The sequence below is a fragment of the Desmodus rotundus genome, chromosome 1, assembly GCF_022682495.2.
Source record: "Desmodus rotundus isolate HL8 chromosome 1, HLdesRot8A.1, whole genome shotgun sequence".
NCBI classification, from domain to species: Eukaryota; Metazoa; Chordata; class Mammalia; order Chiroptera; family Phyllostomidae; genus Desmodus; species Desmodus rotundus.
In genome coordinates, this window is record NC_071387.1 from 165,815,481 (window position 1) to 165,841,331 (window position 25,851).

Sequence of the window (25,851 nt, forward strand, 5' to 3'; positions counted from 1 at the left end):
AGGACCACTTTTTCTGACTCGCTCACTTGAACAGCTTTGATCTTGCCAAGTCATTTCTTTTTATTTTGTTAATCATTTTTAAAATTTTTATTGACATTTTGCCGATGTCTCCACATCCTGCCCACCTCCTCCCAGCCCCTGCTCCCTTCTCCCTCTGGCCCTCACCAGACTGTTGTCTGTGTGTGGGGGTCATGCATATATGCTCTTCGGCTACTCCTCCTCCTTTCCTCCAGTCCCCCCTTCCCACCTCCCCTCTGACAGTTGTCAGTCTGTTCCATGTAGCCATGCCTCTTTCAAAAATTGTTGAGTCATTTCAACGTCTCTAAATCTCTGCTATGAAGTAATACAAAAGCATCTACCATGGCGACATCAGAAGAGTGAGATAATGTATTTAAAGTGCTTTGAAAGCCCTGAAGCGCTATGCGATGATAAGGATTAACCCACCACAGGTGAGGTACTGCCTTCTCAATGCTAGAGATACAAAAGTGGGTGAGACAGGAATAATGACAAGGGTGCAGGCATTTAGGGTTTTGAGCCTGAACTTAAGTCTGTTGGCTTGGAGCTGAGAGGGGCAGAGGGTTTTTAACTTCCGTAAGAAGTTACCTATTTGACAACAGAAGGAGTAAATGGAAGAGGGTAGAGCTGTCCAGGAATGGTAAGTTCACAAGGATAAGAACCAGGAAGAGGGACATTATCTTCTTTTCCCCTAGCAGTGTATCCAGTCTTTTGGCATCTCTGCTCCCCACTGGAAGAAGACACATTAAATACATTGCGACACATAATCACAAAAAAATCTCAACGCTTTTAAGTAAATTTATAATTTTGTCTTGGGCTGCTTGCGGCCCGCAGGCCGCAGGTTTGACACCCCTGGCTAAGAATCTTTACAGAGGTCTGAATTTCCTAGCAAGACGTGCAAAGAATTGTAAAGCAAATGCTGCAACAGCCCATGGGTCCGGGCTGCAAAGAGTTAAGTAGTTAGCTGTGCAGTTTTTGAAGAGATGTGATAAGGGAGGTGACTAGCTAAGCAGCTCTGCCCAGAACCTCTACAATGCTGTGGGAGGCACCAGGCTATTCCCTAAACTAGATAACCATGAGATCCTTATCACAGCCACTGGGAAAATGCCTCATCTTTGGATAATAGAATGATTCTGTATATATATGAGAATAAAGGTAGCATTTTGTAGAGTATGTAGAGCTAGACAGGTCTAAGTAGCCGGCTGTCCAACTGTCTCATTTTACAAATAAGGGAACTGAGAAAAACAGACATGAAGTGAACAACTGGAGGTCTCACAGGTCTGGATTTCCAGCACCCTTAACACTGCCATCAGCTCATTTTCAGTGACTGTCATTTTCTCTCTGGGAAAAGTCCTGCTTATATTTATTGTGTTAGCCATTCAACATCATTGAGTACCTTTAAATTTAAAGTACTATATACTAAGTTAACCAGAAAAGACACAGTTCCTGTCTTGAGACCTCGATCTGGAAGAAAATGGACAAGGTCTGCCACTGGAATACAGAAACAGCTAATTTTTATTTGTATATATTTTTATATTCTTTTTTGTTTGATAATGTACATAAGTCAATGAAATCTATCAATAAATACATTTATTGGAGGTGTGTGTCCAAAAGGTTTTTCTGATGGGGTGTTCAAGGCTTGGGCCCTTCTGGGCTGGGCAGGCACTGTCCTAAGCGAGTTGAAGGTGGCCCTTTCCCCAAGAGCTCTGCACTGATCCAGGCTCCACCAGCAAGCCAACTATAAGCTTTGGCTACTACCCTGCTCTGGGTGCAGAGTGAGCACCCAGACCTGTTGAAGGTGCCATGGCCAGAGGTCAGTAGGCTGCTCCAAACAGATCTGAGTATATTTTGCTATTAAGAGCAATAAAGGTTTGAGAATGAGGTAGGGCTGTCACATGTTATACTCTGTATCAGAAAAGACAGGTGGAAAGTGGACCAAAACTTGATGGTTTCATTAGCCCTTTGAGGCTACAGCCCAAGTCAGACAGTGAAACAGGCAGAGTTAGAGGCTGCTGTGAGCTGGGAGTACGGCTCACCCATCACATATCACTTAGGACGGACAATACTCTGGATTTGCTTTAGTGTGTCCCACACTCCTGACATACAATCCCAGCTGAGTTTGGAGTGGAAACTTAATTGCCCCCTCAACCATCCCCTACCCTTACCCCATCAACTAAGCTGTTTACCATTTCAAACTTCAAGTAACAGGAAAGCAAAGGGATTCCATAGTCAACACAGGCTAGATGTCTCCCTGGGGTATTCACTGCATTCACTGAAAATAGAAGACCTTTAGTGTTGTGTGGTGGGGCAGGGTAGGGGGCGGTGGTCATAGGTGGAGCACAGGGAGACACCAAATCCAGGTAACATACTTTCTACTTGTTACTGTTTCTCTAGGAATAACTTAATTCTTACTAACATTTGATCTCTCCCTATTTGCCAAGTGTGTGCTTCTGAAAGAACACACTTTCCTATACCATCCATTAATAGGCAGCTCATACGGAAATCCACAACTGTGAGAGCAGCAGCAGCCCCGCTGGAACTGCCAAAGTCCTGGCCACAGCCCAGACCGTGGGAAGCAGAGACCCTGGGGATGGCCTAGCGATCCGTTTTGAAAACTCTTCCGTTTGAGCGTGTTGCACACTCAAGCTGGAGAAGCCCTGAATTCACGTGTTTTTGTGTCCTACCCTTAAATCCAGCTGTCAGCACAAGGCCCTCTCCCAATGGCCTTGGGGAGAAACTGGGTTCCTGACACAGGAGTGCCCATACCTCCCTCGGCAGCTCTCAGAATGGCTCAGGAGGGAAAGAGGGCATGTGGGAAGCACCTTCCATTACAGCGAAAGAAGGAACCTGCTGCATAACTGTATATTAAATCATTTGCCATCTGCTCCTGGCTTCCACTGTAGAGGTTGTCCATTAATTATCTTTGCTAACTTCGCAAAGTTTATTACTAATAAATTAGTCTTGGCCAGGAGACGGTGGTCTTAAAAATATTTTTCTAGTTAATTTGCTGATCTTTTTTCACCTCCTACATACAGTGGATTTGTATTGTTTTGCTGCTCTGCATCTTGTTTGAGCCTAGACCCTTCAACAATGTCAGATGATTTTCTCTCCTAAAGATGAGGAAAAGTCTTTTTACTACATTCACCTCACTGTTTGCAAAAGCACCCAAGCGGAGAAGGGGATGAAAGTCCTTCACTGCTGCCTTTCCAACTCGCTCCACTCTGGAGGGGACAAATATACAAGTGATTGGGTCATTTGGAAAGAAAAAACCAAACTCATTTTCTGTTATCTGGGCCTTTGTTCTTAGAGGCTCACACATATCTTTTCATCTCTAACTACAGCAGAAGCATAGTCAATAATTTAAATACATGGGAATCGGCATTTGGAAGCCGACGCCATACTCTCTGACTCAGCTCATACAGCTTAAATGCACACCGGCAGCTGCCCAATCTTTATGCCCTCTTGCTCACAGCCCCAACATCCAAAAGTAGTCAGTTGAGATGATAAATCTGAACTGATCAAACTCTCTATACGGAAGAGAGTTTCAATGCACACGCAACACCAGCCTGCCATCAAAGTCGCAGAGTTGGAGAATATAATGGAGAACAATAACTGGCCATGCGACCCCTGGCAGGAATCACTGGTTACCACCCCAGCTGCACTTTATAAGCTTCCAGGGCGCAGGGTTAATCCAAAAAAAATAAATAAATAAAAAGAAGAAGAAAGAAAGGTTACTGTTTACACTTACAAGTATTAACTTCTCATAATTTACTGGAACTGGAAAAAAGTATAACAAAATGTATACAATTTAGTAATTGTACAAAACATTAATTTAGCAAGATACTGGTTATTCACCGAAATGAAGACTCAGCATGTTTTCACTGCCACTTCTCTGAAAAGTTCAGATAAATAAGTCACTGGCTGAAAAGTCGCAACAGAAGCAAGTTACAGTTTACAGACAGCTTCCACAATGATACTGCAGGCGTGACCATTCGGAGGCTCTCATGCTGCCGTGACGGTCACTGCTGGAATGTCCTCCAGAGTCCGTCTTCCACACCAGCCATCAGCTCTCCAAGACCAACAGTTGAAGCATTAGATGGAATACAAAATAAGGACTTCTTTTATTACTTGTACAAAACTTGTACATTAAAAAAAATTAAGATCCAACAACTCCGCCGACACCCTGAGAAAGCTGAGAGCTTTTATGGATCCACCAAAGAGCCCCGTGTGCGTGTCTCAGTCACCAACCTCCTGGCCGCAGGAACAAGGCACACTCCTCCAGGGCCATTCACACGGCGCCTTCACTGGCGCGCACCCCTGACATAGCCTTTCAGTGGGCTCCTCCAGCAAGCCAGGGCTTCCTGGACAGCATTGAAGAACACTATTATCTCTGGTCTAAGCGCAGAGTGTTTTATCAGTATACAATTTGATTTTTATTTATTCCTTGAACACTTTCAATAAACTAGCATCAGAAGCTCTATTATAACATATACGGATTTGATACAGTTCTTTACAAAAAAACTGTCTAGGTTTTTCAGCTAAATAAATTTAAGAGTCATTTAAGAAATTAAAGTTGATTAGAGAAATGGCATTTTTCTTTCAAACCTAATTTTCCATCCTCTGAGTTCTGAGAGGGGTCACAGACTTGTGCGTTTCTGAGAAACAGAGTCACCTTTGTCTAAGCCAGCGATTTTCAACCAGTGTGCCACAAGAATTTTTAAAGCGTGCAATTCCTGACTATGGAGTCAGGGGCACTGACCTCTTTTCCCTTGGACTGTCAAATGAAAAAAAATGACAACAGCCACCAGAAGAGTCATCCGGTGTGAATGAATCAAAATTATACCTGGTTTTTTTTTTTTGTCAGATTGGCAAAAAATGTATTTTTTGTTGTACAGCAGAATTTTAATAATTAGGTCATAGGTGCCACAAGATGAAGAAAGTTGAACATCGCTGGTCTAAGCAGTATTAAGAGCTCTGGTATCTTTAATGAAGAACACAAACTCTGTTTCTTAAAGCCTTATATTGAAACATACGTTACAACCAATCTAGACATACATTTACATTTCGACAAGAGGCCTTTCTGAACAAATAGCCTGCAGAGATCAATGTAGTGATTTGTTTTCCTGATAGAGAACTATTTCGCACTGCTCAGCACATTATTCTGTGGTTGGTAATAAGAGGAATTCTTCCCTTGAAGAAAGCAGGTTCTCTTCTGAAGAATCACATTGGCTACCCCAAAATAGACCAGCACCAAATGAAGTATCAGTTTATGAAAAATAAACATATTTCTTAAAGTTCTGCAACCCAGGCTTAATAAATTACTATGAAATCAGGAGTTTTGTCAGCTACAGTATAATTTAAAAATCCGTTTTCAGCCCAGGGTGGTGGGGGTGTGGGAGAAGGGCCAACTCACACTGATCCCCATGTACTGCATGAATTTCATCAAAAGAAAACACATTTTTCCCACACGTTTTCTTTTTCAGAGGTGAGCTGTCGGTTACCATCTGTGACGCTTGAAAGCATGAAAGCCATGTTGAGATCTTTCCAAAGAGCAGAGCACCTAACACACTAAGTTGTCTTCAGAGCTGAGGAATCTGCATGGAGAGAAGGACCTCAGACCTTTCTGAAAGAGCCAAACACCAAGCAGTCGTCTCACTGATCCCATCTATTCATCCTCAACAAGACACAGCCTTCAGCTTTTTAATTCACAGATTTTATGTTAGTCCTTTAGAACACAACACCCGTATTTCAGTTCAGAACTGCCGGGCTATTCAAGCGGCCTGCTTGGTGCAAGTTCCTCGGAGGTCTTGTAAATTTATCTTTGACCTGTGGGGAAAAAGAGACAATGAGATATACAAAATATCAAGACTGCAGAATTTTAACTGGGACGATTGTATGTGAACACTAGGTTTTTATACTGCCTATTTTGAGACCAGAAAACATTCTAAATAAATTGTTCAGTCATACCTGTTGTGAATCATGTGACTTTTGACAAGATGTCCTGCTGCCAATGCTGCCATCAGTGACAATTCCCCAGCCATCACTGTACCACACACAATTCTGGCGAGCTGCCGGGCATTCTCCCCAGGATTGTCTTTGCACGCTCCCTGGACACCAAGCATCTGCAGCCAGAGGGAGACACCGCAGGACTCACCCTTAAAGTCACGGCAGCAATTTCCTACTCACTCATTGAAAGGGCCACTACATGACATTAGAATAGAGCTAGACTCCCCTTAATTTCCCAAGATCTGATGGCCAGTACTGACAATGTATACACCACGTATAGTTAACATACGCCCACAGCCTGGCTGGCAGTGCACACACACATGAATAGTCCTTTGCATTCTTAACCTACTTTCTCAATTTACTAAGCATATGCCTGAACATGCTGACTTGGACTAGGCTGATGGGAAACAAAAGAATGAAAAAACAGCTAAAATACAGAGGTGAGTCGTAAGTAGTGTCAGACAGAAACAAATCTCAGCAAGAACTAGGCTTGAGGTCACCGATGCTTCATACCTGCAGACAGGCTTGCTGAGGGAGCAGGTTGGTCCCACCACCCACAGTTCCTATTTCTATAGAGGGCATGGTGCAACTGATATACAGATCTTCATTGGTGGGACCACTTGCTTCCATTAAAGTGATACAGTTTGAACTACCAACATTCTGTGCTGCATCCTGGGGAAAGAAAAAAAAGAAAACTATAAAACTGCTCTAACTTAGAACAATAGAAGAGAGAAGTGGAAGCTGGGGCCCTCACCTGTCCACAGGCAATGTAGATGGCGGTGACGATGTTGGCTGCGTGGGCATTGTAACCTCCGATGCTCCCGGCCATGGCAGAGCCCACCAGATTCTTATTAATATTGACCTCGATCATAGCTTCTGTAGTAGTCTTTAACACCTAGAAAAGAGAGGTGTACACACTTTACATCTTCCTCCAGAAGATCCACGGGTGCGTTACTCCTATCTGCCTTTCTGTACCTCCAGAAAATAAGGAAGTTCAGGTGCGGCCCCATGTAAGGCCTGTCCTCAATGAAGAGCGTATCAGTTAAATTTGTTCCTGCGCATGCCACAGACAGACAGGTGGGCAAGATATGAGCAACAGTCATCTTTAACACAAACATACACCCATATATTAAACTTCACTTAGAATGTTAATGCTCCTCCAATTTTTTAATCCCATTAAAGATTAACACAATAAAACATTTATCCAGTCACTCACTTCTCTGACAACCTTGGCTGGAATGACAGCTTCACAAACAACAGACTTTCCTCTCCCCTCTATCCAATTTATAGCAGCAGGTTTCTTGTCGGTACAATAGTTACCACTAACTGCGAGGACCTGCATTTCAGGGAAATACTCATGGAGCTTCGAAAGTGCTTTCTCCGTACCCTGAAAACAATAAAAAACGTTACATTAACATGCAGTTATTTATAGGTCAGAGGCTTTATTTACATCTAATACTAATACTTCTAAGTACAGTAACTACAATAATCTTAATTTCTAATACAATAACTATACTTGAAATAAACTGAGCACAAAAGTAATTTCTTAGTCAGGTGTAGATTCCTAATGGTTCTTTCTAGGTATGAAAACAAACTTCTTTCTAGTGACTGATGAATAGAATATAGTTAAGAATATTAAAAAATACTCAAGAGTATAATAATCATATTCATGCCACTGGGGAGAGTGTTACCTAACCTATGATCAATGTTTAATAAATTCCTCCTTCTAGTTATTAAATTACTATCAAAAGCCTAATGTACAAAGCCTGGAAGGAGAGGTCAGATATGAAAGTAAATCTCGTTGTTAATGGAAAGTTGATGGGATTTACATTACATGAAATATAAACAAGGCTTCTAAGTGATTTCTAACTGAGTGAAATTAATTCAGTTAACTCACACCTCAATAACCCAAAACATACTTGCAGGCAATTAAAAAGTATTTTTAAATTGTGGTAAAATACACATAACATAGAATTTACCATCTTAACTATTTTCAAGTTTATACTGAAGTAGTCTTAAGTGCGTCCACCTTGTTGTACAACCAACCTCCAGACCTCCTTCTTATCTCACAGAACTGACACTCTCCACCCATGAAATAACTCCCCGCCCCCCTCTCTCTTTAGCCCCTTGGCAACCACCATTCCACTTTCTCTCTCGATGAATTTTACTAATCTACGTATCTCTTAAGTGGGAATCATACAATATTTATTTTTTTTGTAACCAGAGTATTTCACTTACCAAGTGAACCTCAAGGTTCATCAACATTTGGCATGTCAGAATAGTCTTTATTTTTAGGGTTAAATAATATTCCATTGTATATACACACCACATTTTGTCCGTTCATCCATCAATAGACACGTGGGCTGCTTCAACATTCTGGCTATTGTGCATAATGCTGCCATGAACAAGGGTACACAAATATCTCTCTGAGACCTTCCTTTTAATTTTTGGGGGGTATATACCCAGAAGTGGGATTGCTGAATAGTAAATATATTTTTAATTTTTTGAAGAACCACTGTACTACTATTTATTGGCAATTTTTAAAGCTTGTGCATTTATCCCTCACTGGAGTACTTGGTGTAGCTCAGTCGGCTGGGTGTCACCCTGCAAACAGAAAAGTCGCTGGTTCGACTCCTGGCCAGGCATGTATGTGCCTGGGTTATGGGCCAGGTTCCTGGCCGCGGGCGTGCTGCTTCTCGCACACACGTCAGTGTTTCTCTCCCTACTTTATCCCTCTTTCCCTCTCTCCAAAAAGGAAATAAAATCTTTAAAAATATTTCTTCATTTAGTCACTATCTTCTCTCTTTCCAAAAAGTTTTTATAAACAGGTAAACCAAAAAATAAATGTTGCTAGCCTAATTAACTTCAGCGTTTTACATGTGTGTCTGGTAAATAACAAATATCCATAGAATAAAACATAAGCCATACACAATCTTTTTATAAGGAGATAAATAAAATAAATGGACTATATACAGGAGGTTGGCCTCTTAAACACAAGTCTTAAAGTTCCTAAAAGAGGTCAGCTTTCAAGGTTTATAGGGCGAAGTTCTGAAGTGCTGTCCCCAAGATTCTTCCCATCCCCTCTGAGCAGACCCAGAACATGTATGCCAAGTCTAAACTAAATGCATCAAATACGAACACCACCCATCAACAAATGCCTGATTTATATAATGAGTGGCATGAAAAATCTTTCAATCAATTAACTCTTTGAGTAAACAGATGCACAGGTATAATATTAAAAGTACAGGAGGGCACAAAGTGGACAGCGAGTCTGCACCCAACTCCCGTCTCTCTGACACTGAGGTCCCCTTTCCTGGGACACTCTTGCAAGCTCTGGTACAGCCTATCCTGGCTCACCTTCGAAATCATGTTCATCCCCATGGCGTCACCTGAGCGGGACTGGAAACGAATATAGAGGTTGCGCCCAGCCATACTCATATGGAGTTTCTGCAGACGTGCAAACCTGTCGACAAAAGGAGGAAAGACTTTTTTTTTTTTAAGAAGATGGATGTTATCTTAAAATCTCATTTAGTTGGTTCATTTTATTCATAAAGAGAAACCCCATGGAGATTCCTTATTAATGTGTTCTCTTCTTTACACATGATATTAGAATACTGTATCAACACTCTCATTCTTATAGGCTGCAAGGAAGAAGGGCTACAGACAGTCATTTCTTCATAGACAAACTTTAAAAGTCCAAATAAAGACAGCATATGAGCTTGAACTATACCAGAGTTATCGTTTGTATTGTTTATGATTCTTTATAAACTTAACTTTCTGTATTCAAAGTAAATCAACTATACTAATATTTACTCCTTCTATTCTGCTTCCAAAATCTTTTTCTCAGGCAATTCTGCCCTAGGACAATTCTAAGTTAAAACACTTTTAGAGCAAAGTTAACAGTCTAATCAAAGTGAGCCTTGTAAAATCCACACACAAACTTACTATCACACTACAGTTTTCTAATTCACTTCTATAGAGGTATTCATTTAGATTAACATTCTGCCCTCCCACCCTACACCAAGCATTAACATTACTAATTCTGAATAATTCAATTTAAAGTTGATATTTTATGTCATTTTAAGCTGGCAATATGGTATGGTTAGTGATCAAAGAAGATGGCACTGGTTCTGAAATTGACATAAATGCACTTACAAGCCCCCCACACACCTGCTCGTGCTGTCGAATGCTTCCTTTATCACTGTGAACCCTTCAGGTGTCTCAAGCCAGGCCTTCACTTCTGCAGAGTCAGAAGCACGGGGAAGACGCACCACTGGGCCACGCGTCATCCCATCTGCAAGGATTCGGCTGCTGGCACCCCCACCGAGCTATGCAGGATGTTACAGAAGCACACATTAATGTTGAAAACACTTGCGCTCATCCCAATAGGTGTCCCTGACTGTCCCCAGTCTCCTCCCATCGCCTGGCCTAGAGTGATTCCTAAAACAGGCAACTATAAAAAATGCCACCGTACACCTATCGCTCTACAGCCTCTGTTGGTGCTGGCCACAAGACAACCTTCTGTTGTTGCCATTGGAACCTGAAATTCTTTTCCATCCAGGCACAGAGGTCCCGCCACTCCAACAGGGATGGGCATGTACCCAATAACGTTTTCACAGCAAGCGCCCATCACCTAAAAGGTAAAGTCAGGAGCCAAGTGAAAATCTGTATTGCAAATACACAGCTCTTGTCACTAAAAACTTTCTTCAACTTTACCCTTCAGTGTATTTCTCAACAAAAGTTGTATTTACTCTTTAAAAGTATTTAAGATACTAAATGTTTGAGTAATGACTAAACCAACAGGAAGAATATTTTGAATTTCTGTGACCTATATCATAAGCAGAATACAAAATTAAAATGAAATTACTTTAAAAGGAAAATATCTTATAAAACTATGTACTCACGTAAAAGACCAGTCGGGGAGAGTGGGGGAAGCTAAAGACTAAAACTAACAGTAATAAGTTACAAAGCAAACCTTCTAAAATCAATAAAATAACATACCAAGGAGTAATTATAGTCCCTGTAAGGTAGATACTGGAGAGAAGAAGGCTCTGGAAGTTTTGGGGAAAGTAACTGTCGGCGAATAGATACACCTCGTTCGTGGCTTTCCATCAGAGTTTCCAATTTGTATGCTGGGATATGCTTGGCATTGACTAACTGGATGATCTCAGCATCACTAAGGAACTTTGCACCTTTCTAAAGAAATGGGGAAAAAATGCAAGGGTGGTGAGGAAGAGAGATGATAAAAGACTTTAAGAACTGTACTTCATATTATTCATTTAAATAAACCATTTAATACAAATAATGCTCTCGACAGAGCTAAACACAAGAGTAGAACCTAAAAGACTTTGGAATTCTAAAGAATACGATTTGAAAAGAAATAAGAATATCAAAATGAAAGCAAATTATTCATAAAAATGTGATAATTAAACAATATAAGACCAAAACACTAAATTCTGCAAGTAAGGCTCATGGGAAAAAAATCCCTAATTAAAATTCTGACACCCACCCTATAGGTTTTGATAACTCTGAATGCAGCGAGACAGCTGAGACACTGCTACACGTTAAAATGAGAGAAAGTGAGAGAGAAAATAGTCACAGCTCTGTTCTCACTCCTAGGGGCATAAATTAGAAAGGAACCAGACTAAGCAGATACGGACAGAATGCAGTATCACCCTAAAGCCTGAGCGAACGCGTATGGTCACATAGGCAGGAATCCTGTTCAAATCTCAGAAAGGAAAATAAGCTTCTTCATGAGCATTAAGCTTACTTTAAAAAAAACAAAAACAAAACCTTCTTGTATCTCTGAGGCTCATGTCTACGTTAAACATTTTCTAGGCCTCAACACACATATGAGAGTAAAGTAGCTGCTCATCTCCGCGGTAAACAGCAGTAAAGGAGAAAGAGTACTGACTCTTGAGCCAGTGAATCTTGGACACCTGGACCCGGCTTTACCATTTCCTAGATGTCTTACTTTGGGAAATAATTAAACCTCGTGGCGCCCCAGTTTGCTCATCTGAAAAAGGGATAATTCCACCCATCTCACAAGGTTGTGGGGAATAAATAACACCAGTACCTGTAAACCATGTAACACAGTGCCTAGAACCTAGGAGGTGCTCAGTAGCTATAACTTCCTTTCTTCCTTCACTAAAAAAGCTCTTGTTCTTAAGAAAGGTACTGAGTTTGAGTATATTTCTTCTTCCTCACCTGTGTATTCCCAAGTATCTGTAGACATTCTTCATTAGGCCGAGGCTCCTCGGGAAGTTCAACTTCAGGTTCCTGGGTCTCCAGTTCTGGTGAAGCACTGACTGAGGAGGAATCACCAACCACAAACATAGCTCTGTTTGAGGTGTCCGTTTCCGCCACTAAGGGTTTTATAACCTCAGCTGTTCAAAAAACCAAACGAAATCTCACAACTCTGAACATAAGTTTTAAAACTGACTCAACTTCTTAACAAATCAGCATTGTTAAGGAAAATGACTCAACTTCTTAACAAATCAGCAAAGGAAAATGAAGAGAATAAGAAATCACCTTTTCTTTCTCTGTTTGTCCTTGCGTCCTCCTCCACTGCATGGAATTTCTGGTTACTTCTGACCACAACAGGGTCACGTCTGCAACAATCATCTGGGACTTTCTTTTGGGTCACCACAGGAGATGTGATCGGGTTTTTTAATGAAAGTGTAGATTCCGTCTCTGCTTGTTCAAAGAAGATGTACTTGACAGCCAGAAGGAGAGCTAAACTTAGGGTAATAACTTGCTCAATATCCATGCTGATCATTCTAAATAAAAGAAAACAAATAAAATGTCATTACTCACAAATGTAAAGGGCACACCCTAAACTTTTAGTAGAGTAGAGCACCAAGATTAATATGCAACGAAGTAGGTCTCAGGTAACTTACTTAGAGAGATAAAACTGCCAGAGGGAAACACTGGGCTCAATTCTCTTGGACACATTTTCATCCAATCCTAAAGGAGCCTTAGAATGTTCTGTCGTACTGTTCTGAGGAGAAGGGTCGGCTATCCAGCGGCTGTGAGCATGAACAAGAACCAAGCCTAGGGACTGAAATAAAATTTTCAAAAGATTATGTATTTTCTGCCTGTCAATGAAACCTACACTTCTCATCCTTAGCGACTGGAAAACCAGACACCACCTTCCTTGGCCTCCCCTTAGCATGAAAAGAGCCCTAAGTTTGCTGTGTGTCTTAAGCGCTGGCCTTATAGGACTACTGAACACATTCCAAAGAACAGGTTTTCAGTGAGAGAAAGTGGAGGAACCTGAAAAATCTGTTTAGGTGAGAGACACTAAGAAAGACCAGGAGCTTCTAAGAAATGAGAAACAAAGAGAAAAAGGGAAGAGAAGTATCGGTGAAAGAGCCAAAAATTAAAGAAAGATGACAAAAGAAAAAAAAAATATCAAAACCGAAAAGCAGAATATGATATTGGAACAGAAGATACTGAATGGAGAAGAAAACTATGTAATTACCATAATCATCTTAACCCTCTGAGTAACAGGATTCGGTTTATTTTCTTCTTCTTCTAAAACTCGGGCGAAATGGCTGAGCTGCCAAATTGGACGACCCTCGCGGCTCTCCCGAGAAAGCTACAAAGTAAGTCAGTATTACATTAGAAGACATTGCTTTTATTTAAGTGAACTGACATAATGAGAAATATTGCTCCTCTATTAATGTCGCTGTAAGAACTGCCCTTACCTCCAAAACCAAGGACACACAAGCTGGGAAGAAAGTCATGAACACGAAGTAGTTGGCAAGAACTGACATGCAGCCGAAGCAGCACATAATTTCAAGCTGACGCACCCCTGGTAAGAGAAAAATCAAATACACAATTATTAAAGTAAGTGTATTTTTGATGCTGTACACACATCACGAGACTCTTCCCGTAGGTATAAAAATATGTGAGAATATTAGCGTATCAATCTCCTCGCCACCCGCTGGAAACAGAATCAGGAACTCAGGGGTGGTCTCAAGCGTGAGAGCACTGATGATCCTTCCCCCGTCACCAAAATCACGATGCCGAACAGTATGGCAGCATTTAATACACATTTAATATTCAACTTTTTAAAATTCTCTTTTGAGATAATGATATCTAATGGAGCAAACCTTCCATAGTTTTATACTATCGATCCAATTCCACTCGTTACCACAAAAGCAATTCACCTGTGGACCAAGGACTTTTATAAAAGTAAAACATTCTGCCAGTTACACCATTCCTGATATAATGTCATAATAAATATTTTATGTGTACGATTAAACTCTATTCAATATAACTTCTATGACCTATTGATGTCCTTATATTTTTGGTTAAATTCATTGCTCTGTTTGAAAAATGATATAAAGCAAAAAGACAATTCAAGATACAAAAATAACAACTGTTCCACTAGAAAACAGTTAAGGTATCATTTAGCAATCTTCTCAAATAGAAGGTAACAGAATTATAGAGCTGGAAAAGACTTCAAATAACCAAATCCTACTCCCTCACTTTCCAAATAAACTTGAATATAAAACACATTTCTGATGTCACTCATGTTAAATGTAAAAATATTTTAAAATGTAAAAATGATTCCTTTTTTTAATAAAAACTGCCAAATAGAATAATACAAAAAACTTGGTTTCATTTTATTTTCTGCATTGTAATAAACCATTGGACTAATTAATAGAACAAGAGCATAAACTGTATTTTTTAAAATTCCATAGTAATTTCTCTCAAACATGGAAATTTGGGAGAATATAAAATAACAATAATACAAGCATTATGAAGCGCTTACATTTTAAATGGCAGTCACATATAACCTTTTCAACCCTGAGATCGCGGAAACTATACTTAATCAGCGCTTTTTACAACCCGGCCACCTCCGGTCTCCCCTGGACAACAGGCTCCTACTGTTCCCCACGTCCTCTGCGCACTCTTCTTTGCCAGCAGTATCTTTAAGCCACTTCGCCACCATACAAAGAACATTAATCTATATACTTCCAGAAAGTTAAGGCGTTTTCCTTTTTTAGTGGTTCCCCAAAGGGTTACTTCCTGGTTAAAATGTGTGAAATCGGTCCTTTAAAAAATTTTTCTACCTTAATCCAAATCCCTAACCATTAGCCCTTTTCCGTATAGTCATACATGTCTCCTGACTGGCTTCTCCAACTACAAATCTAATGGCTTCACTTACCCACTTCTCTGACCTCTCATGACAAAACTCATCACCCTGCTTGCCATATCAGCCTCAAACGATTAGTCCTGGGTTTCACGGCCTACTGCTAGTTTCTGGCTTGATCTTCCTCATCCTCTTACAAATTCCTTTGCTTGAATAACATCAACAGGTATATTTTCACTTCATCAAAACATTTTTCTTGATTGTCGTGGTAGTTACATGCCCGTATCTTTGTCAAAACACAGAACTTTACCCAAAAGGAGATTTTAAAGAATGTACATTTAAAATGTTGTTGAAAAAATATCTTCTTTATTAAAACACTGACCCTCAGGAAGTTTTAACTAACGTTATATATATCTCAATATGATACACTACCTAGTGAAGAGACTTCAACTAACAGTGACAACTAACTACTGCCTTAAAACTATTTTGCTTCTGAAAGAATGAATCCCCTTGATACTTAACACTGAACTCTCTGACTGAGGATATACCACAGACTGTCTAATTAAATCTTCTCCATCATCCTGTTAGGAGGATCTAGCTTAGTTCTACCCAACCCGTGACTCCTGCACTATCTTCTACATGGTGCAACACGAGGAGCTGAGTCAGTAATTATTACAGTGTAGGCAACGGCAGGGTCTGGAAGGCACTTTCCAGTAAAGCCCTGGGGTACAATCTTTCAAAACCAAAGAACAAAAACACCACAGACAAACTCATCAAAAAATGGTGCACTGAAAAAGATGGCAAGAGGAAACAATAAATCAGTAGTTTACTACTAAGTTTACATTAAAACAAACAGATATATCCACATACTCATACATTCAAAACGTTTTAAGAGTCAGGATTTAAGAATAACCAATGCAATCTCACATGTTCTTTTTTTTCTCTTTATTACAAATTTATTTTAAAATATATTAAAAATTGCTTACAAACCTGACATGGTACCAACTCCAATCACAAGACACTCTACAAGAGCATCAAGAGTGAACGTAGGGCCTAAAATTGCCATTCCACGAGCAATATTTTCCCTTACTTCATCCTGAAACACAGACCAAGCATATCAATGAAGGTAAGGTAAAAAAACAACTTTTAAAAATGTGAGAAAGCATGCTAGAAATCTAACTTACTGTGTAAAGAATAAAATATACAATATGACAAGACTAGCAGGCATTCTAAATGCAAAGTACACTAATAAAATAATGGACTTAAAAGAAAAACATATACAGTGCTCTGTTTTTCCTTTATACCCAGCAAGATACTTCTTGGAAAGATTCCTTTTACATGGTACGTGAATTCTGCCATTTAAGTCTCACATAATTAAATTTTACAATATTTTATATTTTTGCTACCATTGACAAAAATTCTTAGTTGCAAAAATTGTGAGACCATGTTACTATTATGAAGCCTAAATCATATCCTTCTCAAATCATATCCTTTCTCATCTGCTGACACTAGCAGCAGACAGCCTAGACTCACAGCTTGGCTTTGCCTGGGAGTCTCCAAGACCAGCACAAGTAGCAGACATCTCAGATTGCTTTATAGCTCAGGCAGGGTGGCCCTGGGCAAAACACAGGTGGGAGCAGACCTTGGCCTGCATCACTCAGGAAACCCCAGGGCCAGCATACCCAGCAGACAGCTACAGACCATGTCAGAGCACCACCACCTTGCCCCTACACAACTGATCCTCCACGGATGGCAGAGGTTGGTGGTAAGTGGTCACAGCCAATCCTTAGAGCTGACTGGCCTGGGTAAATCCCTCCCATTGACCTGCCAACAGCAACCAAGGCTCAACTACAAGAGGAGGGTGCACGGAGCCCACACAAAGGGCACACCTTGAGTACCCACCTTGGGTAATAGGGGAGGTTGTGCCACTAGGCCCTACAGGACACCTACTACATTAGGCAACACTACCAAGACATGGAGTCAAAGCAGCTCTACCTAATACACAGAAAGAAACACAGGGAGGCTGCTAAACAAGGAGACAAAGAAACATGGCCCAAATGAAAGGACAGATCAAAACTCCACAAAAAGAGCTAAACGAAATGGAGATAAGCAATCTATCAGATGCAAAGTTCAAAGCACTGGTTACAAGAATGCTTAAGAAATGTAGTGAGGACCTCAACAGCATAGAAAAGATTCAGGCAGAAATGATAGATACAGTAATTGAAATAAAGAACAATTTTCAGGGAAATAATAGTAGAGTGGATGAAACTGAGAATCAAATCAATGACTTGGAACATAAGGAAGCAAAAAACAACCAATCAGAAAACCAAGTAGAAAAAAAAAATTACAAAAAATGAGGAAAGTATAAGCAGCTTCTGAAACAACTTCAAGACATCCAACATTCACATATAAGGGTGCCAGAAGGGGAAAAGGAAGAGCAAGAAATTGGAAATCTATTTGGAAAAAATAATGAAAGAAATCGACATGTAAGTCCAGGAAGCAGAGAGATTCCCAACAAGATAGATGCAAAGAGGCTCACTTCAACACACATCATAATTACAATGCCAAAGGTTAAAGATAAAGAGAGAATCTTAAAAGCAACAAGAGCAAAGTAGTCAGTTACCTACAGGGGAGTTCCCATAAGACTGTCAGCTGATTTCTCAAAAGAAACTTTGCAGACTAGAAGGGATTGGCAACGTCATCAAAAGCAGGGACCTACAGCCAAGATTGCTCTACCCAGCAAAGCTATCGTTTAGAATCAAAGGGGAGATAAAGAGCTTCCCAGACAAGAAAAAACTAAAGGAGTTCATCATCACCAAACCATTATTATATGAAATGTTAAAGGGACTTATTTAAGAAAAAGATCAAAACTATAAACAAGAAAATGGCAAAAAATACGTATTTATCAAAATTGAATCTAAAAAACAAACTAAACCAACAAGAACAGAGACAGAATTACAGATATAATGACTGTTTTGATGGTTGCCAGATGGAAGGACAGTGTGGGGAAATGCATGAAGAGGTGAGGGGATTAAGAAGTACAAACAGGTAGTTACAGAATATCCATAGGGATATAAAGTACGCTATAGGAAATGGAGCAGCCAAAGAACTTATACACATGACCCACGGACATGAACAAAGGTGGGGGACTGCCTGAGGGAGTGTGAGGTGATGGGTGGAGCAGGGTAAAGGGGGGAAAATTAGGAAAACTATAATAGTATAATCAATGAAATATAATTTTAAAAATAAAAATAAAATAAATTTACAATTATAGGCAATTCCTAATTCTTGGACTACAAAGAAACTCTATTATAATTCTTCCTATCAATATAAACAAATTGAACAAAAAAGAGTGCTATTAATATAAATATTAAATAATACTTACCTGTGAGTTGGAGCTGAGGGCAAACTTTGCTAGTGCACTTGCTCTGGAAAGGTCAATCAAAAGAAGGAAAAAGGGCAAAGCTTCACTGGAAAAAAACCAAGATGATGAGGTACATTTAACTTTAAATGTACAGTTAACATTTAACTTTAAAATTCTTTCTAAAACAAAACTTTCCCCTGCTTACTTTGTATGATTCTCTAGTGTGTGTGCCGTTTTGAAGATCAAAAGGTCTACACCCTATATTCCTCTGACATCCTCAAAGGTATTAATGTTTTAGTTGTTCAAAACATTGGTAAAAAATGTAAATATATTTATACACAAGCATCTTTTGATAATTTTATACCAAAATATCACTATGTAAATAATGTCTCCTTGAATTAGCATGAGGAAAAAAGTCGAATATGCATACTTTTCTTTCATTTATCATTATTTGTGAGAGGATAAACTAAACAACCTTACTGCAGAGTAAACTGGCAAAAATGGCGCTCAGAAATCCTACTTACATAACCACTATCTCACTCCTAAAAATTAATCTTAAGAAAACAACTATAAATATGAATAAAAACTTATCTGCAAAGACACTCTTGTTATTAATGGAGGAAATTAAATAACCTAACAATCCAATTCTACATGATTAAATAAACCACAATATATACATACAGAGCTATTACACTAGGCAGCCACGACAAATAATTTAGTTTAGCATGATGGACATGCAAAGATGTTGATAAGCTATTATTAGGCGAAAAGAAGTTATAAAGCAGTATATGTAGTATGATCTCAGAATTAATCTGATCTCAGATTAAAAAAATAGTTCAAGCAAAGGATATACACCAAAATGTTAAGTTTTTAAAAATAGCTAAATGACTACATGAAAATTTCCCTCATATTTTATAAAACTTCTGAAAATTTATATTACAACTTTATACGTTCTTAATCTTGAAGAAGTATATATAAATGTGTAATATATAAAAATATTTTGGAAAAAGCACACCTATGCTTTCAATACTTACTTCAAGCCTGTCAATTCTTTATCTAAGAAATGAATGACAACTGTACTGAATACAAAACTTGAGAAAATTGTGAAGAGGCCAGCAATACCTAAAAAGACAAAATTCAACAAACTGAAAATTTTCATCCTTTATTACACAAATAACAACATATAGTCCTATCAATATTCTGAAATATTATTTTCTCCAGATTCTTAAGGTTTCAAATATCAGAATGTCTCACTCCCAATGATGACAAAGTAAACTACTGAATGCACACAGCATACTGTAAGCAACACACACATTTCCATACACGTGATTTGAACAGACAGGTGCACAGCCACAGCAAATAAAAAAATCTGATGGCACACAAAAGTCAAATGTACAGTCCTGACGGGTGTGGCTAGTGGACTGGGCGTCTTCCCACAAACTCAAGGTCGCCAATTCAATTCCTGGCTAGGGTACATGCCTGAGCCCAGGTTATGAGCCCAGTCCGGTTGGGGTGCGTGAGAGGCAATTGATTGATATTTCTCTCACACATCGATGTTGCTCTCCTCCTTCTCCCTCCCTTCCCCTCTCTCTAAACATAAATATATAAAATACCTTTGAAAAAAGAAGTTAAATGTATAAAATCATTACCCAAAATATATTTTGATCCCAGTTGACGCAAATTCTGGAACTGGAAGTAAATATACAGGATTGCTATGCATCGAGTTATTGTCAGAATTATAATGTCACTGCTCAAAACATCCTATTGGGAGAGACAGAAAAAAAATCACAATAATTATAGCTTTTAAAATAAGCAATCAAAAATAAAAATTTTTATTTTGTATGCATCATCAGTTTACATACTATGATAATACAAATATAGGCATAATACAAGTCAAGGAAAAATATTAAGTATGCAAATCAAAAATTAAATCCAATTTTTAAACAATCCATTGTTTAAGCCAATCACTTTCCCTGTTAATTATAAAAGCTATATTTCTCAAGTAGAGTCAATTACATTCATTTCAGCAGAAAAAGGCAAAAGTGGTGTTTCTAGTGCATTTCCATACTATATAAATAAATTAAAATTTGAAGTAAATTTATAAATACTAAAATATCGTACTCATAACTTTTTTGGTTATATGGTCTCTAAAAAGATACTCTTTAGAAATTGAAAATGTAATTTGCTTGAGCTAATATTAAATTAATTTCACAAACCTCTTCAAACTTTGGACACTCATAATTCCACCCACAGATCTTATTGTTGCCGGTAAACATGTTCATGGACATCATACAGATGGTCAGTGTCACTGTCCCCACTATGACTTCCCAGGGATGGGAGGCCACAAAGAGGCCATGCATCCGGAAAAGTCTTGACAACATTGTTAACTACAGAATCCTTGGATCCTGAAAGGAATATCAAGTATGAGCAATTAGTATACAGCTCACTGTATTTTTAGGAAAAAAATGTTGTGAGCCCTGCTATAGTTATGCAGTGTCTTGTACATATGAATAACACTATTTGACAGTGCTCCTCATAATTTTGGAAAATAATTATAAAATCAAAATAAGAGAACTGTTATTGTTTGTTTACTCACAACACTTACATCCTCTATTATTCATTAGCAACCAACTTAAAAGCAGGTATTTCTTATAAACTGTATGAATTCAAGCATTTAAAATCAAACCAAATAAATACCTCAGCCCTTGATATTATCTGACCCAAAGAAGAAAGCAATAAAGCAGAAAACAAAAGTCGGAAACAAGTATTCATATTTCTTTTCTAATTACCCTTATGTAAAATGCATATAAGCGCCCTCTTCATTCTCCACATTCTGGCTATGCAAAAAGTAAATACCAGAGAACCTACTCTTTGACACCTATAAATTATCTTAGTTTATAAAGCTCTTCAAGGGAGGGGCCCATTACACTTTTAACATTCCACCCAACATATGGCGCAATGTCACTAGCCAAATGATGTTTAATACTTTCTTAATGTTGCCATCGCCAGAGAAAAAGCCTTTTCCCAAACTTTTACTGCTCATCAAAATACCAGAGCACTACTGGAAGAAGAGGATGGCTGACCCAAGTAGGTGTCTATGGCACCCAAAAATTCCCCACTGAATATACAGGTAACTTTGATCTAGACTACTGTGACTGAAGTTCCCCATGTCTGCTGGCTAAGTAGTAGTAATAATTCTGGTATTCTGGTTTTTAAAAAATCGAATATCGTCATTGATCCCTGACATAAGAACTTGCAATTCTTACTTCTTACTCTAAAATTAATGCTTATGATTAAGCACATAAACTACCCATAAAAATCAATTAAATTTAAGCTTTAAAAAGTAAGTTGATTGACACACTAGCACACTAAGAATTCAAATGAATCTCACGTTTATGATAATAACTAAGGTGATTCATTCACTGAGGACAGAAAGTAAAAAGGGAGCAAATTAAGGTAAAGAAAGCATTAATCTATCTAAAGGGACCAAATCTATCTAAAGAAACCAAAGCAATCACCTCTCACTGCATTCCTCTATGTTCTTTACATTTCAACCATACAAGGCCACCAGGTTTCTGGTTTTCAAAGTTCAGGCCACTGGGTCAATTAGATTATGAAATCAATTTTGAGTCAGAAAAAAAACCCACATTTTTTAAATAAAAAAAAATAGAAAAATAGCTGTGGTTTAAAAAATTCTTGAAATTTTGTTTCATGAAACTATACATATGTGAGTGTGTGTATAACATGTACACGCACACGCACCACGTATATTTCATACTCTGGCCCTCCATATTAAACAGCTGGCGGTCACTAAGGTATATAAACGTCCCATGCCTCTGCCTGTGTTTATTCATGCCTTTTCAACCTTTCCCCCTGAGTCTTACTCTTTTATCCTCAGCACTTGCATTCATATATAGCAGTTGCTCAACAAACACCTGCTTAATTAAAAATATATTCTTAAACAGTAGCATGTGTTTTATTGATACATCCTGAAACAGACCTAAAGATTACTTTTTAAAAAAATCCTCACCCAAGGTATGTTTATTGATTTTAGAGAGAAAAGGGGTGGGGGGAGAGACATCAATGTGAGAGAGAAACACTGATCAGTTGCCTCCTGTATACACCCTGACAGGAGATCGAACCTGCAACCTAGGTATGTGCCCTGACAGGGGATCAAATTCACAACCTTTCGGTGTACGGGACAATGCTCCAACCAACTAGGCCACCCAGCCAGGACAAGATTACTTATTTTTTTAAGTCACCAAAATATAAAGATAACCCTAACCCCCTTCTCGTTCCCCAGTTAAAGGCTGCTGAACGCAGAGTATTCAGAGAATATGTTAAAGGGAGATGAGGTAGGGACGTGAGGCAACATTTTATATATCAGTAGTATTCTGGAAAATAAGCAGTAACAAAAATACTTTCTATTAAATTAGCAGGGACTTGGCCTTAAAGTATTAGAGAGTATTAATCATATCTTAGACTTGAACCCTACTTCATTACAACCAGAAGCCTCACAGAAGACTAGCTTTTGGTGATGGTGTTCTGTCACATAATTTCTTTCTTGTATTAAAAAACAAAACAAAACCAAAAAAACCCTACAAACCTGTCTAAAGAATCAAATGAAGTCAATGTTCCAGAAAATGAGTTAAAAACACATTTCAAAACTAGGTTAAAATGATTTCTAACACTTCCTCTCCCCAAACCCTTCAATTTAGGTTAATCCCTATTGAGTCAACATATCCTTCACTATTAAAAAACTAATTCAGGTGAATTAAAATCTGAGCTGCTAGCATGAAGGTACCCCAATCTGATCACATATCAGTTTAGCATTATTAACCTATAGTTATATATTAGGCACATTATATTTTCCCTCAAAAGTAGCACTGTCAATTCTGTGATCCCCAAACTATATCCAAGCACAGAGAATCTGACTTATTTGGAAACAGAAACTAAGTAGTGGAAAGTACAAAGGTGCCTCAAAAATAATCATAACTGTAAACTCGTTTCTCACGAGCAAGCACTCTCCCCATTTCTCTGTGATTATGCTGCAAAGCATTTAAATGCCATGGACTCTAATCTTCCACCCTCATCAGCAGTTGCAAGTGGCACCAGCAGGCTACAGGAGGGATCACGCAAATTCAATTGGCAGTTATTTATGCCATGCTGCAATAAAAATAAAATTTACTTTAAAAATCAAGTTAAACAGGCAATGTATGCCTTGCTTATTCAGAATGAAGTATGATATAAACAGTTCACAAGACTTTTCAAAAGAATGGATAATTTAAATGCAATGGAATCCTCAAACTCTAATCCAGTATGCTATAGAAAGCACCTACCATGGCCAACTGCGGAAAAGGATGCTTTCGCATCCTACTCTAATTCTTTCCTTTGACTCAGCACCCCTCCTGTGCTACACATTCCATTTTTGATTATACACTTGTTTACAATGCTCTCAAATTAATTGCTGTGTATATTATGTTTCTTTGAAGGCAAGCACCTTGCCTTATGCTGAGCCATTTTTAATTCCAACAGGATTTAACATCTGTTGTTCAACCTAGTATCCCAGGGAAAAGATAATTTCTTGCACGGAAAATCAGGAAACCTGGATTCTATATCCAATTCGATTACATGCTACCTGTTTGTAAGTCCCATCTCTTCTTTATTCACTTATAAAGCCAGAGCTCCAAAGTTTTGACAAAGTATTAAGTGGAACTATATGAAACTGCTATTTTTGTAGGTAACAAAGAGTAAAATTTCAAATATCACCAATTTCATATGGGTAAAAGGACATCCATATACAGGATGTGGCAAAAGTAGATTTACTGTTGTGAGTACGCAAGAGTTGATTCTTGTGTTACTATTTGTCATTGTATTACTTTCTGTAAGAACTGTAAACCTGTTTTTGCTTCACCTTGTAGATGCGATTATCCACGGTCTATAAACTACGTAATACAAGATTAAAAAGAGCAAATACAGCCATCCCCATACAATCTTTATCTTGAAATGACCATGCCACCCATCAGTTTGATGTAACGATGTAACCTTCGAACAATTTTTTTAAACCTTCATATTACTAATCCCCATTTGTCCTTACTGGCAAGTTTATCATAAATTCTGGTAAGACACTACAACAAAGCAGGTCCTCAAAATCCAATCTATGTACACTCCAGTGTACACTAGGCCTTTGCTAGATCACCTCTAAATTGTAAAATGACTTCGCTTGGAGTGAAAAATAAATTCACAAGCAAGCAAAAAATACATTCTCTACACTGTGAGATGCTGACATTTTTTAGCATGGCCCGGAAACAAATGTTTCCTGTAACTTTTCGGCACCAAGTCTAAGAAGACAAGTCCTCAAGCCCTGAAACATTTCAACAGACCACTTAAGATGGAGTACACATCAACTTTCTCCTACCGCAGAAATTGTTCGATATCTGAACCTCCAAGGTAGGTTTTCCTAACTCAAACCAAGTAATTCCGTAAAACCTGAAGTTCTGGACTAAAGGACATCAGCACCAAAGAAACTACACCCCTTAGAAAAAAAGAAAGCAAGCAAAGAAAAAAAAGAATCCTTTAAGTTCTTGGGCGACTCCCTACATTGGGCTCCGCATCCTTTCAACCCGTTTCTCCTGGCCAGCACCGGACACAGCTATGCAGATCCACGGTTTTCTCATGGCTCTGAGTGAATTAGTTGCATCATTTACAGACCTCTTCCACATCACTTTAAAGAAAGGTGCTGACGAACAGCACCGCCTGGGCGTGGACGACTGCACGGAAAGGACCTTCTCGCGTGCTCTCGGCGAGCTGTGGCCGGGTCGTCCTCCAGCCTCCCAGTACTTCTCGAAACGAGCGTCCTCGAAAATCACCCTCCTGGGACCCTTTCCGCCCAGATGATCGTGACCGCGCAGCCATCACTGTTTAGATCGAACAGGGCCGGCAAAGGCTGCCCCACCCTGCCGCCCACCGCTCAGGCCCAGCCTAGCTCCCAGGTTCCCCCGGCAATAGAGTCAGCCGGCTGCACATCAGGGACGTCAAACCGAAGTCCCTGCGGGAGGGGGTTGCCACACCCGCAAATCCACCACCGCAGCTCCCGCCAGATCCGCAGGAGATGCCTGCTGCCCTTTCCCAAGGCCTACCGGAGATTGAGAACTGCCGCCGACACTGCCCGAATCCCGCTGGCCACCCGCCGCTGCCCCCGCTCCCCCCATCCGATTCCCCTTCCCCACCACTGCCCGCCGCACCTCCTGATCTCACTAGAGGTCACCGAACACCGCCACCGCCGGCGCTCCCCCGGTCTCCAGTCAACAGAGACGCCGAGCGGAAGGAACCTTCAGCTGACGCACTCTTGGAGCCAGCCGAG

At 39.3% G+C, this 25,851-nt stretch overlaps 1 protein-coding gene across 1 annotated transcript; it reads right to left on the reverse strand.

Moving 5' to 3' along the window:
• Positions 1–4,558: 4,558 nt before the first annotated feature.
• On the reverse strand, positions 4,559–25,851 carry HMGCR (3-hydroxy-3-methylglutaryl-CoA reductase). Its single transcript, XM_024563585.4, has 20 exons — positions 25,733–25,851; positions 20,705–20,893; positions 20,138–20,249; positions 19,523–19,610; positions 18,510–18,594; positions 16,115–16,220; positions 13,731–13,837; positions 13,505–13,621; positions 12,921–13,081; positions 12,553–12,800; positions 12,229–12,407; positions 11,023–11,217; positions 10,496–10,654; positions 10,192–10,349; positions 9,379–9,484; positions 7,238–7,408; positions 6,776–6,916; positions 6,535–6,693; positions 5,983–6,137; positions 4,559–5,841 (listed from the first exon to the last, which is right to left on the reverse strand). The coding sequence occupies exons 2-20, from the start codon at positions 20,867–20,869 to the stop codon at positions 5,787–5,789; spliced, it is 2,667 nt and encodes an 888-aa protein (XP_024419353.1). The 5' UTR covers positions 20,870–20,893; positions 25,733–25,851; the 3' UTR covers positions 4,559–5,786.